This window comes from Lingula anatina, chromosome 8 (genome assembly GCF_051362555.1).
Source record: "Lingula anatina isolate TDL-2025a chromosome 8, LinAna3.0, whole genome shotgun sequence".
Lineage (NCBI taxonomy): Eukaryota > Metazoa > Brachiopoda > Lingulata > Lingulida > Lingulidae > Lingula > Lingula anatina.
Genome location: NC_141774.1, coordinates 5,452,069 through 5,469,888, shown reverse-complemented (window position 1 = coordinate 5,469,888; position 17,820 = coordinate 5,452,069). Strand labels below are relative to the sequence as shown.

The 17,820-nt window shown below is 37.7% G+C and overlaps 2 protein-coding genes across 2 annotated transcripts; both read left to right on the top strand.

Annotated features, from left to right (window-relative positions):
- Nucleotides 1-9,879: 9,879 nt before the first annotated feature.
- LOC106156268 (plexin-B) lies at nt 9,880-17,254 on the top strand. Its single transcript, XM_086994121.1, has 15 exons — nt 9,880-9,971; nt 10,340-10,454; nt 10,693-10,824; nt 11,121-11,213; nt 11,652-11,751; nt 12,264-12,424; nt 12,715-12,863; nt 13,214-13,328; nt 13,800-13,948; nt 14,395-14,571; nt 15,034-15,130; nt 15,436-15,729; nt 16,125-16,265; nt 16,569-16,932; nt 17,168-17,254. The coding sequence occupies exons 2-14, from the start codon at nt 10,344-10,346 to the stop codon at nt 16,737-16,739; spliced, it is 1,890 nt and encodes a 629-aa protein (XP_086850247.1). The 5' UTR covers nt 9,880-9,971; nt 10,340-10,343; the 3' UTR covers nt 16,740-16,932; nt 17,168-17,254.
- LOC147760248 (hepatocyte growth factor receptor-like) lies at nt 16,842-17,802 on the top strand. The gene is made up of 3 exons (XM_086994120.1): nt 16,842-16,932; nt 17,168-17,251; nt 17,537-17,802. Exons 1-3 carry the CDS (start codon nt 16,842-16,844, stop codon nt 17,800-17,802), a joined length of 441 nt encoding a protein of 146 aa, XP_086850246.1.
- Nucleotides 17,803-17,820: the final 18 nt, after the last annotated feature.

Sequence of the window (17,820 nt, the reverse complement as noted above, 5' to 3'; positions counted from 1 at the left end):
GGCCATATTTAGTTAGTTAGTCAGCTGATCATCTGTTCTGAATGCGCTCTAAAAACAAACCTGGCCCACCGACAGTGATCAAGGACACGGAAAATGTTGGACAAAGTGAATAATTTAATGGCGCTTCACTATTTAATAGAAAAAAATAATTACACGGCAAACACACACATACAAACAAGAACACAAAAACAGAGAATGCAATAGATACAGAAAGGAATAGAAAGAATTAGCGAGAATGAGCACCGTTAATCACAGTTTTATTCTTCTTTTTAATTTTTAATAAAAAAACTATAACAGTAATAATAATAATAATACTCTTTATTTGAAGAGGGTAAAACGTATTAAGTGTATTCACTTTCCTTTCACATGGCCCCACATCCACTTCTAGTCCACATCCACATCCACTTCCAGGGCTCTTATATTAATATACATCATGTTTTCAAAATCATTTGCTTGTCGTTTTTATTAATATTTGCAAATTATTCCAATGGTTGGACACATTTAAGCGCAGCAAAATTGCATGGTTTATCCCAAACATATGAAGCTATAATTTATAGAATTTGGAACTCATTAGCTGGCAGTAAGAAGCGTGGTTTGAAATTGGATTTGAATCTCCCCAAGGGGAGGGGGGGGGTTAATCTGCTTCACGTGTATCTCGATTGTGGCATGCATATTAACACACAGATACACACTGAGAGAGAGAGAGAGAGAGAGTCGTAATCACCGCTAACTTTACAGTTATTGTCCCCTGTATTTTTTGTAATAGGTTAAAGAAGCTTACTAATACGATCGACACAATGCTGGTCACAACACTCAGCGCAACTAACACAATCAAGCGAAACAAAGGACACCGCATTCTTACCTGTCACTTGACCTTGTTTTTATTTTGGTGTGCCTAGAATGAGCGGAAGGAAATTTTAACATTTGTAATGATAAATAAATGCAAAGTCGAAGAGATAGTTTTGAAAGAAGGAGAAAATATTGTTAATGTTACATTAAAAGGGGGGTATGTGCTGTGTCACCCTCTACGAGAAGATGGCATGGGGGTGTCGAGGGGGGGGGGGTGAACATCAGATCATCTTTGGGTCTACCGTAGCTTTGTTCACTGTTGCATGTATTTACTGGTTTACGTGAAGAAGACGTTGTCGTTCAAGCATGTTTTACAATCATTTATTCATCAACGGCAAAAAGAATGGATAAATGAAACTTTATAAACGATAAAAAAAAAGATAAAACATGACGGAGTCCATGACTGGTCTTTATGATCTTTACCCCGCTGATATGGTTATTTGACTGGCTTTTAACTTTTAGGAGGGGGGGGGGGGGCGTTAAGTGATTTTTTTATCTGTTTGAACAATGCAAAAATGAACATGTGGTGACGGTTTAATATCAAAATTCACAAGGGTTGATTTCTCCACTGGAGGTGATGCAGTAAGGAAATTGTAAAATCGATATCACTCCTACATCTAAGATTAAAAATCAAAGCAGTATGTACTACAAATCGTCGACAAGTTTCATTTAGGGATTAGATCTGTTTGATAAGTCAAGAGACGGAAATAAGACTGTGTTAAAAATAAAATATAATAATAATAATAATAATAATAATGATAATAATAATAAAACAAATATATAAGCATTGAACATAGTGCAATGAATAAGTTAGTAATTGGATAAATATCTAGCCAATATCTCATCAACAAGGAGTCAAACAATCTGCGCTCTGTTAACACAGGGACCGCTTAAATAGTTTACAAAAAAAAAAAAATAAAGTGTCCGATTCAATAACTTTGTATCACACTACTAGCAAACACTGTGGTCAGACAGTGCACACACACACACACACACACACACAACAAGGGCGCAAACATATCTAATAATAACTATGCACAAACTTTGAGTATCCGATTCAATAACTTTGTAACAGACAACGAGCAGACCCCGTGGTCAGACAGTACAAACGACCCAACTTACACAGGTGTTTACATCACCTGTTAAAACCTTACACAGGTACACATATATGACCTACTTAATACCGCGCATTTGATTGTATGCACTGTTAAAATAACAATATCAGTGAGGTCATTTTGGGCCAAGTTACAACGTACGGTAGTCAACTTCATCAACAAGGAAGTGATTTTTGATTGTTAATTGATAGCAGTCGGAAAATTCGCTTAAAGCAGAATAAGACCCTTTGGTAAAGTCTTCCAGTTCTTCGTGTACATGTAAGTATCAACATAGATTGTACTTGTATTAAATGCATTGTATACGTATTTCTAATTGCACTAAAATATGAACAGTGCACTTGTAAATAGGCTTTGGAGTAATTGGTTATTTAAAAATGACGCCCAATGCACCCCCTACATTTCACAATATGATCATCAATCCTGGTACGTTGTGTACATCGTATGACTTTTAAGTATTAAAATACTACTGATTTGGGGTATAGTGAACTGTCGTGATACCCATAACTAGCGACTTTAATTATGACATTGGTCCCCAGCTCAATAAAGCGTACTTTTTTCTGTATACATGTATGGTATATATGGAGGTCGGATTACACCGTCCTCTGTGTCTGTGTCATATAAAATCATTTTATATACGAGTATGTTCCTGTTTGAAAATAAAAACGGTTTTCAATTTCAGGACCTATTATAAAGAATGTACCAGACGATAATGAATTTCGTGACATTTCTATTCCTCTCCGCTGTATTCCATCTCTGCGATATAGCCTTCACCTCCACAATTGTCAGTTCTTTTCCAAGTGGACAGACAGCAGTTGAGTTCAACAACATGGCGATTGCTAACGCCACTGGGACTGTATATGTTGGAGCTGTTAATATTCTTTACAGACTGGATGGTGACTTACAACTGTTACAGAACGTAACGACTGGACCAGTCACGGATAGTCCATACTGTTTTCCACCTCTTTCTTCCTGCTCACAGGGAACGCTCACTGACAATTACAACAAAATTCTAGTAGTAGATCAGTCTAGGGGTAAACTGATAACGTGTGGTAGCGTGTACCAAGGAACTTGTAAGTCCCGAACAGTCACAGATATATCGCAGATAACTCCGCACGGTGATTACTTGAACCGTGGCCCACTGGAGAATTACATTGCCGCCAATTCCCCGGACGCTTCCACTGTTGCTTTTATAGCACCAGGACCCAACTCACAGGAAACGTTATATGTGGCTTCTACGTACACGGGGCAGGGGGAGAGTGGTAGACTTCGGGAGATGGTTGCAGCAGTTAGTACTAGATCTCTTCAAACACTGGAATTGGCAAACTACAACCCACTGTCCCTTACGGGAACGTATATTTCCCTCTCTGACACTGCTCGAAGTACTTATCTAATAAATTACGTTTCTGGATTCTCTTTGAACGGTTACAGTTATTTCATCACCAACCAAAAGACAACGCTTAGCAGCACAGAGTATGAGTCAAGATTAGTTCGAATTTGCCAGAATGATGATAAGTACTACTCATATTTCGAAATGCCCTTGCATTGCATAGGGGCAAATCCTATCGAGTCATTCAGCATAGCGAAATCTATATCGGTAACAAAACTTAGGAATGATAATGTACTAATCGGTGTCTTTGTTAAAGGAGCTAACACTGCTTTGTGTCTATTTTCAATGGAGAGTATAAACAGAATAATAAAAGGTAAATACGAGCAGTGTTACGCTGGGAATGGAAACACAGAAGCTGCGTCTTACGCACGAGGCTCACAACGATGCAGTTCGTTCCCAGTAAGTTTTCCTCTAATCAATTTAAACATTTCTGTCCAATTAATTTCTATGTAAAAAAATACAACCTTTTTTTAAAACCTGTGTCCTGTGTTTGCAGATTATCTGTAAACAGCCCATCCATTTCTGCCGTTCGTCACTCATTTTTCATTAAATACCTTTATATCTTTAGTCATATAATCACGGGTCAAACTACTGTAACCATGACTTTGGCGGGAGAAATACTCCCCTGGGCCCGGTTGCACCAACCGGTCGTAAGTGAGGCGTAGCAGTTGCGCCGGCGTAAACCGGGCGCAAAATGCTACGCCCGAGAAAAGCCAGTTGCACCAAACTGGAATAGTGTTTACGTCGGTCTTAACTTTGTCGTAAATTTACGCCTGCTAACTAGGTGGAGTAAGTCGGTCGTAGCTCGTTTTGCACTATGGCTAGGCTGGCACAGAGAGAGTTTGATGACAATTATCGTAGTTAACGTAGATTATGTGGGTTGTTATTTGTTTGTTTCTTACACAAAACTTCCGTCTGCATAGCTTGGTTTAAAAAAAACTAATTTTATATATATATAACTAATTTTATAATTTAATATAATATATATATATATATGATTATTAAATACATTATGTGTGTAGCCATGTACATGTATATGCATGTGTTCAAATTAAATCTTACCACTCATGTCGACACGCCTTGGCTCTCAGCAGTACGGCTTCTTTAATTCTTTTCACAATTTTTGACAAACCATAATTAACCATAGTCATTTTTTATTCACATTTTATATCATTCATATTTTACTGTATATAAACATAGAGACGAAAGCTTAAAATATCAACATTTTAAGGCTCGTATAATATGTATTAGGTCTCTTGTATTTCTCAATCTCCAAGATGCAAGATCGATTGAATTAAATGATACCTCATGGTGTAACCATAGATAAAAAAGGTCATGAAATTGTCGGCACTGTTGTAAAATTATAAAAAGAAAGCAATGCTGGCTTTTTTGCATTATTTTCAGACTCAATAGTTTCGATTACAAATCTGAAGGTGTTCAAATCCATTAATAGAAATACGTACTGCCTCCAACGCGTTTTTCTCATTTACAACAGCATACTATATTAACATACATAGCACACTATAATAATATTTTGATTCGAAATATATTTACGATTTTATTGCTATATATCCAAGGCAACAGCAAAGTTAACGTATTTTAACGATCTTATTTCTAAATCAAAATGGAATAATTTAGCTCATGAATTTCTCCGTCACTGAAATGCTCCTTTTGTGTTTATTTATGTCATCATTCCATTACACCCTGAGCTTCAGAGCTAACTTGACACTAACCTCTTCACTGTAGCCTATCTTCATCGTGTCAAGTAACCTCTGACCAGATTCGATTGCCTCCGCCGCCCGCCAATCAAATTTAAAAGCCCGCACTCAATGACTCATTAAACGATCTAGCCAATGAACGCGAACGAGTCAAAGCGCGCTTTGTTCAAATCCGGACCAATCAAAGATAAGGCTGAATATCAGGGACTTGCCGTAACCTGTGGGCAGCACGCAAATAACATCGTCTCTCAGTAGATAATGATGCAGAGCCTCAAACTGCTAGACCCTATGGTTTCAATTCCGATTTACTCATATTTTGCAAAGAATCAAGAGATAACTTAACACATTCTTTTTCGTAGTCACTCGCCTTGCTTTCTTTGTGTACGGTAATACACTCGGAACTACTCGGATGTCTCCGCACTCGACAATAACTATGTTGTTAGTATGGAGCTTGCGGAATCAGCCGAGGTTTGCCGATTGACGGTCAACCAATCAGCGTTTTCACCAAACTTTGGTGAAAAATTTTGAAACATGGATTTGATTGGCTTATATAAACTAGGTCAAACTATTTTCGTCAGAGGTTACTTGACACGATGGAGAATAGGCTACAGTGAAAAGGTTAGTGTCAAGTTAGCTCTGAAGCTCAGGGTGTTCCATTATGACTGCAGCTGAGAACTCCTCATTTGCCCAATTATACCATCCACGTATTGTTGGCCAGTGACGCAACGGAGCGTTACTCAGGCGTAGTTGCGACGATCAGTTTTTGTCTTGGTGCAACGGGCGTAAGCAGGGAGAGTAAACCTGGCGCACGGACGCCAGGCGTTGCGGTTTACGACAGTCGTAGCCGAGTAAATTTACGCCCTGTTGGTGCAACCGGCCCCTGGGCCCGGTTGCACCAATCGGTCGTAAGTGAGGCGTAGCAGTTGCGCCGGCGTAAACCGGGCGCAAATCGCTACGCCCGAGTAACGCCAGTTGCACCAAACTGGAATAGTGTTTACGTCGGTCTTAACTAAGTCGTAAATTTACGCCTGCCAGGTAGGAGGAGTAAGTCGGTCGTAGCTCGTTTTGCACTATGGCTAGGCTGGCACAGAGAGAGTTTGATGACAATTATCGTAGTTAACGTAGATTATGTGGGTTGTTATTTATTTGTTTCTTACACAAAACTTCCGTCTGCATAGCTTGGTTTTTAAAAAACTTATTATATATATATATATATATATATATATATATATATATATATATATATATATATATATATATATATAAGTAATTATTAAATACATTATGTGTGTACGTAGCCATGTACATGTATATGCATGTGCTCAAATTAAATCTTACCACTCATGTCGACACGCCTTGGCTCTCAGCAGTACGGTTTCTTTAATGCATTTCACAATTTTTGACAAACCATAACTAACCATAGTCATTTTTTATTCACATTTTATATCATTCATATTTTACTGTATATAAACATAGAGACGAAAGCTTAAAATATCAACATTTTAAGGCTCATATAATATGTATGAGGTATATTGTATTTCTCAATCTCCAAGATGTAAGATCGATTGAATTAAATGATACCTCACGGTGTAACCATAGATAAAAAAGGTCATGAAATTGTCGGCACTGTTGTAAAATTATAAAAAGAAAGCAATGCTGGCTTTTTTGCATTATTTTCAGACTCAATAGTTTCGATTACAAATGTGAAGGTGTTCAAATCCATTAATAGAAATACGTACTGCCTCCAACGCGTTTTTCTCATTTACAACAGCATACTATAATAGCATACTATAATATTATTTTGATTCGGAATATATTTACGATTTTATTGCCATTTATACAAGGCAACAGCAAAGTAAACGTATTTTAACGTTCTTATTTCTAAATAAAAATGGGATAATGTGGCTCATGAATTTCTCTGTCACTGAAATGCTCCTTTTGTGTTTATTTATGTCATCATTCTATTATGACTGCAGCTGAGAACTCCTCATTCACGTATTGTTTGGCAGTGATGCAACGGAGCGTTACTCGGGCGTAGTTACGACCATCAGTTTTTGTCTTGGTGCAACGGGCGTAAGCAGGGAGAGTAAACCTGGCGCACGGACGCCAGGCGTTGCGGTTTACGACAGTCGTAGCCGAGTAAATTTACGCCCTGTTGGTGCAACCGGGCCCTGGTGACAACCACCCCGTCAACATCAACCCCTGCTATGACAGCCACGTCCACTTGGACAGTAGTAGCCACAACAACCACCACCAGATACACTGTGGCTTTTGTAGGAACTGATGACGGACGACTACAGAAGGTACTGCACAATTGAGTGGTTGGTTTTCCTGTATAAGTGCGCAAACAGTACATAGCTGATTTTTTTGTTTAAAAATGTAAATCTTATAAGTATGGTGAAATCTACCGGGCTACTGCATTGATTTAAAAGCGAGGTTGATAATGAATTAGGGATTAATATCAAAGTACAGACAAAGTACCCGTATGTTAAGGCATTAATAGGACATTTTCAAATGTGTCCTACCTAAAATAGCTTTTCTTTCCACGTTTTGTTCAAACTAAACAAGATCATCAATATACATATCAACCGCAAAGAAATTCGTGAAATGTCTAACCGTTAATAATGTTTTCAGATATTAATCCAGTCTAATACATCTGCGGTAGAATATGCAACAGTGCAAGTGTCAAGCGATCAGGTTAAAGATATACAGTTCGATACCACTGGAGAGCACGTGTATGTTATGACCAAATACAAGGTGAGTTCTATCGAGCTGGTACATTAACGGCTTTTGGAAGTTGCTTGATACCGAATATATAGTTATGCTGGAAAATCAACCCAAACATACTATAAGTCCTGAAATTTCTGATTGTTTAACCATGACGTGACTTCGCAAACGAAGATATAAAAAGCGAGTAGCTGAACATTTGAATAAAATATATAGGCTACATGTATCATAGTATTGTATCTAGGCATTAGTGCAGCGCTTAATTGTCATGCGTCAAAAATAACATGTAAACCTGTATATCAAATAATTTCCAGGTAAGTAAGTTGAAGGTAGAAGACTGTGGTAGTTACAGTAGTTGTGATGAGTGTCTGGCATCAAGAGATCCGTTCTGTGGGTGGTGTAATCTGGAGAACAAGTAAGAATATAATAAGATACGCCCGCAATTGAACGCTTATTGTTGCATACCTGATGGCAATAAACCCTCTTCGCTGTTTTACAAGTTCGAGAAACGGTTAAGAATGTTATTTGATCATATTTAACGTAAAGTTTATTTGTTTTACAAACTTGGGGTTGTTCGGCAGATTAAATAAATGTGAATGTTTATACCAAATGTACCGCTTCTTTGCTTCTTGGTGCATTTTAATTTTAAGAATCGTTCTTTGCCTGGTGAAGGTTGCGATGAAATAACTCTACACTAGTTTTGCATTAAGTGGCCATATGTTTTCTTTGGGGGTACGTCTTGCCTGTTCCGCCACAGATCATCTTAAATGGCCAACATTGATAGTGTGACTAAAAAACTAACGCATGCACATCTTAAATACATCCTTGTTTTATCTCCTTAAATGTTATCCGGCAGCGTTCTATGTTATTGTAGGCCAGATTAAACCACCTGATCCACGTGTTTTACTTTCTAGATGTAGCAGAAAAAGTCAATGCTCAGATGTAGATGGCGCCGAAAGATGGCTTCCCTTTGATAATGGACAGTGTACCAAGATCAATAACATTTCACCATCAAACACACCACTAGCCAGACCCACACAGGTACCAACAGTGGTTTTACACGTGGGATTATTTCATATAATCATTTTTTGTTTCACTTGACATTGTCACCAACAATCTTTGTGATATCTTTCGGTGGACTCCATCCATCGCTTGAAGAAAGTTGGCAGAGTCCAGAATAGAACAGCTTTTAGTAATAGAGCTTCACTGTATTGCCACACTTGCTTCAATGTACATCTGTGCGTAAGTGAGTGCTGTTGAACTTGTACCAAGACTTTTTGCGTCCTTCATTAACTGAATTTCCCAGGCAAGCTGTGTTGTAACCGATCAGATGACCGATAAAGAACGTCATACCCAGGGATAGGCCTACATCGGTATGAGAATCACATCACTGCAAACGTGACTTAATGCAATCGGCAGTTTGATACATGTATCTGTAAGTTACAATATTAGCAACCATTAAAAAGAAAGAATCACCGTTGAGTTCATTTGTATTTTTAGGTGAACATGTCAGTAAACCTTCTACCCCCAGGCCAGACCTACCAGTGTGTATTTGATACCACAGCTGTCAGTGCCACAGTCACATGGGGGAACATGGTGACATGTGACACACCCACCAGCTTACCTACAATACCAACTGAGGACGGTAAGGTGTTTGTTCATATACAGGTTGCATATAGGCCTATATCATATCAACAAAATATCCTACACAATCGTATCCCTTAATACGTAACTCAATTAGTTGTAGTTCCTACACATTTATGATACAATGTAATTGCATCGTACACCATAAATCTTAATTTTAATGCAGTTCCTGAACATGTTTAGAATATATTGGTGTTCATGTCTTCATTACAAACATATAAGTTCGGTATAACAAATGCATCATCCGACTTTTAGTTGAAGTAATAGTGCTATGATTCTTCTTATTATTCTTATTTAAATAAAACACTGCAAGATATTATTTTGATACATAAGTTTGTCTGTACCACATTGACGAATCATATTTTTCTTTAGATATATTTTCTTATCAAATATTTTTGAATCACTCACTAAAGAAAGTACTACTTTCATTCCAGATCACATTACAATACCCATATCTATCAAATCAGTAACGACGGGAGTCAAGTTTTTAACGACCAACTTCACATATTTTGACTGCGGCGCTCACTCAGGGTAACTAGTTTTCATTGCTATCCGTAGATTCGCTCAGAAGAAATTAAAGTATGGTTAAGGGTTCACATTAATAGATTGTTTATATTTATATAAACAACAAATTGTAAATAAATACTAGGTGGGGAGCTTACAATGGAAAATTTTCACCCCTGATGAGGCCCCTGGGGCGAAGGGGTCATACGGATAGAGTTATAAAAAACAAAGACTAAACATACTGTATTCGTTTGATTGTTTTTTCCTATATGTATTTTTTTTCGGGCCTCTCTTAAAATGTATTGATTACCAGTTGCGTGTCATGTATCAGCAGTAGTTGGTCTTGTGACTGGTGTATATATGCTAACACGTGTATGTATGTATTATTACTGTAGGTGTATGTCCTGTACCAGCAGTAGTTGGGCCTGTGACTGGTGTATATATGCTAACAGGTGCACCCACGCCAGCAGTACTTGTAGTCCTAGTGGAGGGGTGATACCAGGACAGAATGTACGTTCAATTATTTTTTTATTAGTCCGTGTGTACCCTTTTTCTTCAAAACCTAGATAAAGCCAGAAAATATATCGGGTCACTGAAGCAATTTCTCATGTTAGTGACATGTGAAACACTGCTACTGAAACTAGAAATGAATATTATCTTGTTTACGCACAATTTTTAATGTCGGTTTTCAAGAACAGAAATAATTTTGCGGATAAGTAATAGTGCTGTCTTCCTTCGTACATTTCAGAGCCATGCCAATGTGGATATTAAAGGTCCCACCATGTGTCCCCAGCTCCTGCCACGTGCACATGACGTCCTGTTACCTGTTGGTGTCACCAAGGTGATCTCGCTGATTGGGAAGAACCTACCTGTGCCACTGGTAAAGTTCTCTTAAATGTGATTCTGAATCACGTTATCGTTCCTTATATGTTCACATAGGAATACATTCTTTTTACTTATGTTTTTTTTTTTGCGACAGAGAACCTCGTGATTATGGGAAGATATATTGTGGTTTGGCATTATTACAATAAAGCACGAATCCATTTTCAAATCAGTTTCAATAAAAAAGACTGACATAAACCAGACATTCACACTCCTAACAGCTTTTTTTATAAGTTTCTGTTGTGCTCTGCAATTATTTTGCTTGTTCCTGACCTTGCCCCAACGTCATTCCAGGCTGGCCAAGGTGGTTATCTATGTAAGATAGGCACTAACACAGTCCGAGCTATCAGACAGAATGATAGTGTCATAGACTGCCAGAACCACGCTGTGAGTAGATATCACATACAAACATATTACGATATAGTGAACATTCAGTTTGTTCCTTAAAGGCCAACTTATATCAGATTCTGCTTTACCGTATCATAAGCCCATCAGATCTAAGAGACGACCTAGTTATAAGTGTGTAAACTAGTCATATATTGAAACATGTTAGTCTAAATTTTTGCCTGTTGCTGTTCTTTTCTAAACAGGCAGATTGTGATAAAGTAGGAAGTATCCTTATATTTACTCCAAGTATATTATTATTAATTAAGAAGTAATATTTACAGTAAGAAGATAATATAGAATAGGATGATATATTTTTCCAAGATGAAGACAGTTGGTCTGCAATTTGATCTCCGTTGATTTTTTTTTGTTTATTATAATCGTTATTATTAAATCAGATGTTTGGTTGTATTTAACGGGGTTTTCCGTTCATTATTCCAGTTTATATACACAGCCAATACAGGCCAGGAAAAACACAAAATCCAAGTGATCTGGAACAATAACCATATAATTGATCAACCCACCGGCTCTCAAGTCAGTGGTATGTATTGTTAACCAAACCAGTTCTACTTCTTTTTTTTTTCTCTCAAACTTTCATTTAGTAGATGTTAAGGTTGGAATGTGTAAATGCTTAAATATATTATCTTACTTTCTCAGAAAGAATTATACGACCTGTTTCTCAAAAGAGGAAGTATGTGGTTTCACATGCGAAGATATTTTGCAAGAGATATTTTGTTGGCAGTTTACTTGTATTATTGTTTTAAAATTCTTTTCATGGTTACATCTGTGTACAACACAATTGTAACATTGTTGGGCAGTTTTTATGATATATTTTTGGAATAGGTAATGCCACAATAATGTCACTGTTATTTCAGCCACCCTGTACAGATGTTTTGCAAGTCAAGTGTTTTGTTGGTAGTTTACTGCTATTGCTGTTTATTCTTTAAATTGTCACAACTAAAGCGTATGCACAACACAAATGTAACACTGTTGGGCAGTACATGTTAAGTAAATATGGTATACCATTACAGAATGATGTTACTGTTATTTCAGCCACCCTGTACAAGTGTGACATCTTGGGGACCACATGTGGCACATGTATTGGGGCTGTAGATGCAAAGTTTGGATGTGCTTTCTGTGGAGGGACGTGCAAGTATCGCCCAACATGTAGCGTGCCAGTTGAGAGCACTTGTCCTAATGTTATCATTAACTTGGTTAGTACTGTTATACATATAGTAAATTTCTTGTTCTTGCCACCAGTCAGTCTGATACTTTATATCAAAATTTAGTTTTTGTATAGTAATTATCTTAGATTTCAAGTGTCACATGGATATGCTTTTCAATATGATAAGCCACAGCAAACATTTTTTCCTGAGACGTTTTATTTTTTGTCTTTAACAAACAGTTATAATGTATAACAGAAATTTGAACAGAGTAGAAAAGTTTATTAACATATTTGTCAATGAGTATGACAACCTTAAAAAGTATAAACAATGTCTTTCAGGTTTCTCCACTGAGTGCCCCAGTTGAAGGTCACACCAAAGTCACCATCAATGGCACCAATTTAGGCATTTCTGATGTCAGTATACCAACTGTTAGACTGGCAGGGGTGGCCTGTAGACCTGTTGTAGAAGATTATGTGGTGTCAAAAAGGTAAAGAATTGTAACTGTTGGCAATGGCAGTTGTATCTAAACCTGTTCATTTCCCTGTATTGTTGTCCAAAAACTTACTCCTGTTAAAGAAAATTAGAAATATGTAACAAGTGCATGCCAATTTATTAATGGTTTCTTAGATGAATTAGTGGCATAGAGCTTAAATCGCTATTGTGAATGGCAGGATTATAAGATTTTCCTTATAGGAAGTTTTGTTTTGGTTTCAGTTGGAAATCCATTTTAATGGCTTTTCCCACCTTATGTGTCCACCAGACTCCAGTAACTGTTATGACCACAGAACCATTTTTTGCACTGTTTTGTTTCCCAAAATCATGTCTGCATATTTTTAGGATTGTGTGTACGGCAGCGGAAGCTCCAGGCAGGTTGGCCAGGAATGGTTCCGTAGAGGTCCAGGTCCAGGGTTTGGGCAAAGTATACCGCCATTCCCAGATGTTCAGATATGTGGTGAGTATTTTTTTCTAAAGACAACTATCACCACATCACTGATGTTGATGGAATTATGGAATAACAGCTAAAGGATACAACCTCTCCAAACAGTTCAGATATGTGGTGCGTAAGTGTTTTGAAATACAGCTATATACACATCACTGGTCCCGATGGGAAAGTGTAATGACAAATGCTGGGACAGAATATTATATTTGGGTCATTACACTAAATTAGTACATTTTGATGATATTTTTCTAATTAAAAATTGATTATGGCGTGATAAAAAAATGTATGTACTATAGTTTTAAGCGCGTAGTTACAGGGATAAAGACAGCTATTGAGTTATACAATTCCAAAATTAATTAACACAATATTAACAATAATATATATAATAAATAATAAATTCCCCGCAGTCGTTTACCACAGGGAAATCCTTTTTCTGTCACTTTTCCCGCCATAATAAGTTATCTCATTAATCGTCCCTTTCAGGACCCCAGGCTGGAGACAGTGTTCCCAGTGAAAGGCCCCATGTCTGGTGGCACCAGGCTGACTGTGAAGGGGAAAGATCTTAATGCTGGCAACCTGGACAATATTAGCCTAACCCTAGGAGAGGAAATGTTGCCTTGTATTGTAGATAGGTAAGGATACTTCGTAGACTGTATGCATCAATCTTTAATTTTTTGTGCTAAATGTGTTTTAAAAAGTTGCTGGACTAAATAAAAAATATAAAAAAATCGTGACTTTCAACAGATGATGTTTGACATACACTCCCTAATAAACAGTAGCTGCTTTTTTTTTGAAAAATAAAATACTGCTTTTGGTTAGACAGGGTAACATGGATATTTTTCCCAACAATTACTGTAAAGAAACATATAATTAATGAACTAAAAGAGCGTGATACTGGCCCAAATGTTCAAACCAAATATTCCACAGTCAATACAAGTTGAATATATGTGTGTGTAAGTGTGTGTGTGTGTGTGTGTGTGTGTGTGTGTAAATGATATACACAATGGAAAAAATGCAACATATAAAACCATGGCAATTCAGTCTCTTTTGATGGATATAAATTTTGCGTAATTTCCAGAAGCACAATTGGCAGCCATTCCACCATTTGTGCCACTCCAGGGGTTAGTAGGCCAAAGGTCGTGACCTCTGTCAGGATGTTCTTTGACGGTAGTGTAAGGATGCTGGACCAAAACCCATTTACGTACACTGAGGACCCTGTGGTAGAAAAAATAATGCCACTGACCAGCTTCGCCAGGTAACGTACATGAAGGCCGGGTGTGATAAGAACCCGCACGAAAATGCAGTAGTATCGAAGTAGCAAAGAAGCATTAACGCAGTAGTGGTGTGGAGCATATTTGCAGTAGAAATGCAGTATAGCCTACTGCAATTCTACTTCAAAAATTACATAGGGTTGTACAGAGGAGGAGCATTAATGCAGTAGATTAGCAGCATGATAGAAGCATGTTTCAAATATGCTAATTAGCTTCCACATCGAAGCAGATTTGAAGCATGTTTGCAGTATGATTGCAGTAGTCTACTGCGCTGGAGTATCTACTTCATTTTCGTGCGGGAAGTGTACTGAATGCAACGACCAGCGTAATTTTCATTATTTTGTAATAATAGTCCTTCGAGCAAGACAATTGCCAATTTAAAATACGGAATATATGGACATTACTAAAAGGGCGCTTTTAGTAACATTATATTTTATAATATTCAGCGGAGGTCGGATTTTGACAGTCATTGGGAATAATTTTGACTCAATTCAACAGCCAAAGATATTTGTATGGAACGGGAAGGAAAAGTCGCACACAACGGTAAGGGGAAGGCAATTATCTCCTACTTAAGCAAATATTTTTTGCTCTCTCGTTTGCTCTCTATGGGTTCTTGAGTACTAGTGGTAACGTGTGATGAGTGTGCATGTCAGTGATTGGTGTGTGTAAATGCGCTTAATAAAATAGACTGGTCCTTGAATTATCAGAGTGAAGAAGCTTTTCCCTTACTTTATACCGACATGATGAAAATTATTCCACTTTAGTTTATCCTTCGTTGATTTGCGTGTAATGCGACCTTTTCACTTTTTAATCATGGCATCTAATCATTGATTTTGTCTTTCTGTCAGGATTGTCTCCATATACCAGAAATGTCCGGTACCACGTTGACATGCCCATCGCCAAGAGCGCCTAAAGGGATTCATCCAACGCCTCCAGATACTTCAGATTCCTTGCGCCTGAAGAGACAGTCGGACACCAATACTATCGCGAGAATTGGCTTTATAATGGACGGGGTAATAGCAGTGCAGAATTTAACCAACATAACGTCTACTCTTCAATATGTTGTGGACCCGTTGTTCCTGAATTTGACCAGCGACGGTTCCGGTGTGAAATATCAATCTAACACCAGCTTCGTTATACGAGTGAGTCAATATTTGTTCAAGACAATTTTATGAGAGTAAAAAATATCGAATCTAAAAATGGAAATAAAAAAGCAAAAAACGTAAATATAATAAATAAATAAATGCAAACATTAATTAATGGAACATTTAAAACATACAGGTGTTTCTTAACCATCAGTGCCTTATTCCTGAACCTATTTCACCGCAATTCAGGCCAAGCTATTACCAGCCTAAAGCGCACTATAACAAGTTGCAGTCTTGGTAGTCCGTTTATTGGTAGCCACACACCTGTCTTCACGTTTCTCCATTTCCATATCTGTACAGTGCATAATTCTTGAACCCATTTCATCACAGTTAGAACTCCATTTATGATGTAATTATAACATTCCTATATAAATCTCACTTTTGTTCAACAGGGACATTATCTCAACTTTGCCGCAAGCGAAGCAGACGTGACTGTTCTGATTGGTGGGCATAACTGTGACGTCACGGGTTTGGCTCCCAGTGTTCTCGTTTGCACACCACCACATTTTGATTACGGAGATAAACTGGTAGCTGTAAGTATTCCATATTAAATCTTGATTTGTTTGCTTGTTTGGAGTGTTTTTTTTTTATAAATGGTACACGGTGTCTGTTGCCTAACCGTCAAGGTATACAATAGTGCTCTACCGAACACTTAAAAAGAACATAACTCTCTAAGTAAAATGTATATTAAGTTGCCCTGCAAGGTTATCCGTTGGTTATTTACTTTTGCATAAGTCATTACAGTTAGGTCTTACAATTGCATTGCTGGTAGTCCCTATGAACTTATTCCACAGAATACAGTAGTGAATGTAATTGGAGGCATTTATTCTCTTCAGATACGTATGGGTAATTTAGAGTACCAAGTGGGATATCTAAACTATGGGGATCCTCCGACAGTTCATCCTGCAGCCAACTATGGCTGGGTAGCCGGGCTAATTGTCCCTATTTTTGCTTTATCTGTCATTGGAATCGTTACTGGAGTCGTTGTCTACAAAAGACGTGCATAACGAGCTACTACCAATCACAAAGGCGCCAGTGACACGGATTACCTCGGTTTAAGCAGTCAATTTACACCACCGCGTGTTATCAACACTATAGAGGACGCCTTGATGCTGGTGAAAGATGGCGACTTAAAGGTTGCTCTAAAGCCTGTACTGGTGAGCAGAGACCGGATTAAAATTGGAAAATTAATAGGCACCGGTGAGTAAATGACCGTCGGGTTGCAAAGATGTTATGGTGTATTGAAAACTCTCTGGGATCTTAAGATATCTCCCCATTGTGACATGTCTGGTGCTTCATATGCCCGCGATCAAAGTTATAGTTACGCCCACAGCACTTTTATGGCGGTTCGGTTAGTTTATTTTATAAAACAGTAATAGAATAAACATATAGTGGAGAGTGAGTAACAATATTAACGTTTATTTGTTTGTTTCAGGGCATTTCGGTTGTGTATTTGAAGCAGTTTACGAAGACAGCGAACATTACAACCCTTCAAAAGTAGCCGTGAAAACGTTTCAAGGTACATGCTAAAAGTGCTCGATCATTATCTTGCTCTTAATACTTGAAAAGGATTATTGAATGTATGTCTGTTTATAATGCTTGTTCAATTATATGTTGTCTATATTTATAAGAAAACATGTCTATGCCAAAACTAGTTATATTCACAATGTTATTGGTAATTGTCCTTAAATCAATACACTATACTGAAAGAACTATTGACACTACCCACCGCCATACGCAACTTTCGCGAACAATCTATCTCTACACAAGCGCATTTAATATATGAACGACACATTTCCTGCAGGAAAGGGCGCAGGCATTCAGCACCTAGATGAATTCCTCAGAGAAGGAGTTCTGATGACGTCATTCCGCCATGATCACGTGTTGACAATACTCGGGATATGCTTCAAAGTTGACGGCAACCCCATGATTATATTACCGTACATGGCCAATGGAGACCTCAAAACTTACATCGAGAATCCGAAGAATGTGCGTAAGAAATGCTGTAGTGAGTTTGGAGAAAGGTTACAATTGTTCAAGATCAGACTGGTCATGCTATCAAACTCATAATAGCTTACTGGAAAACAT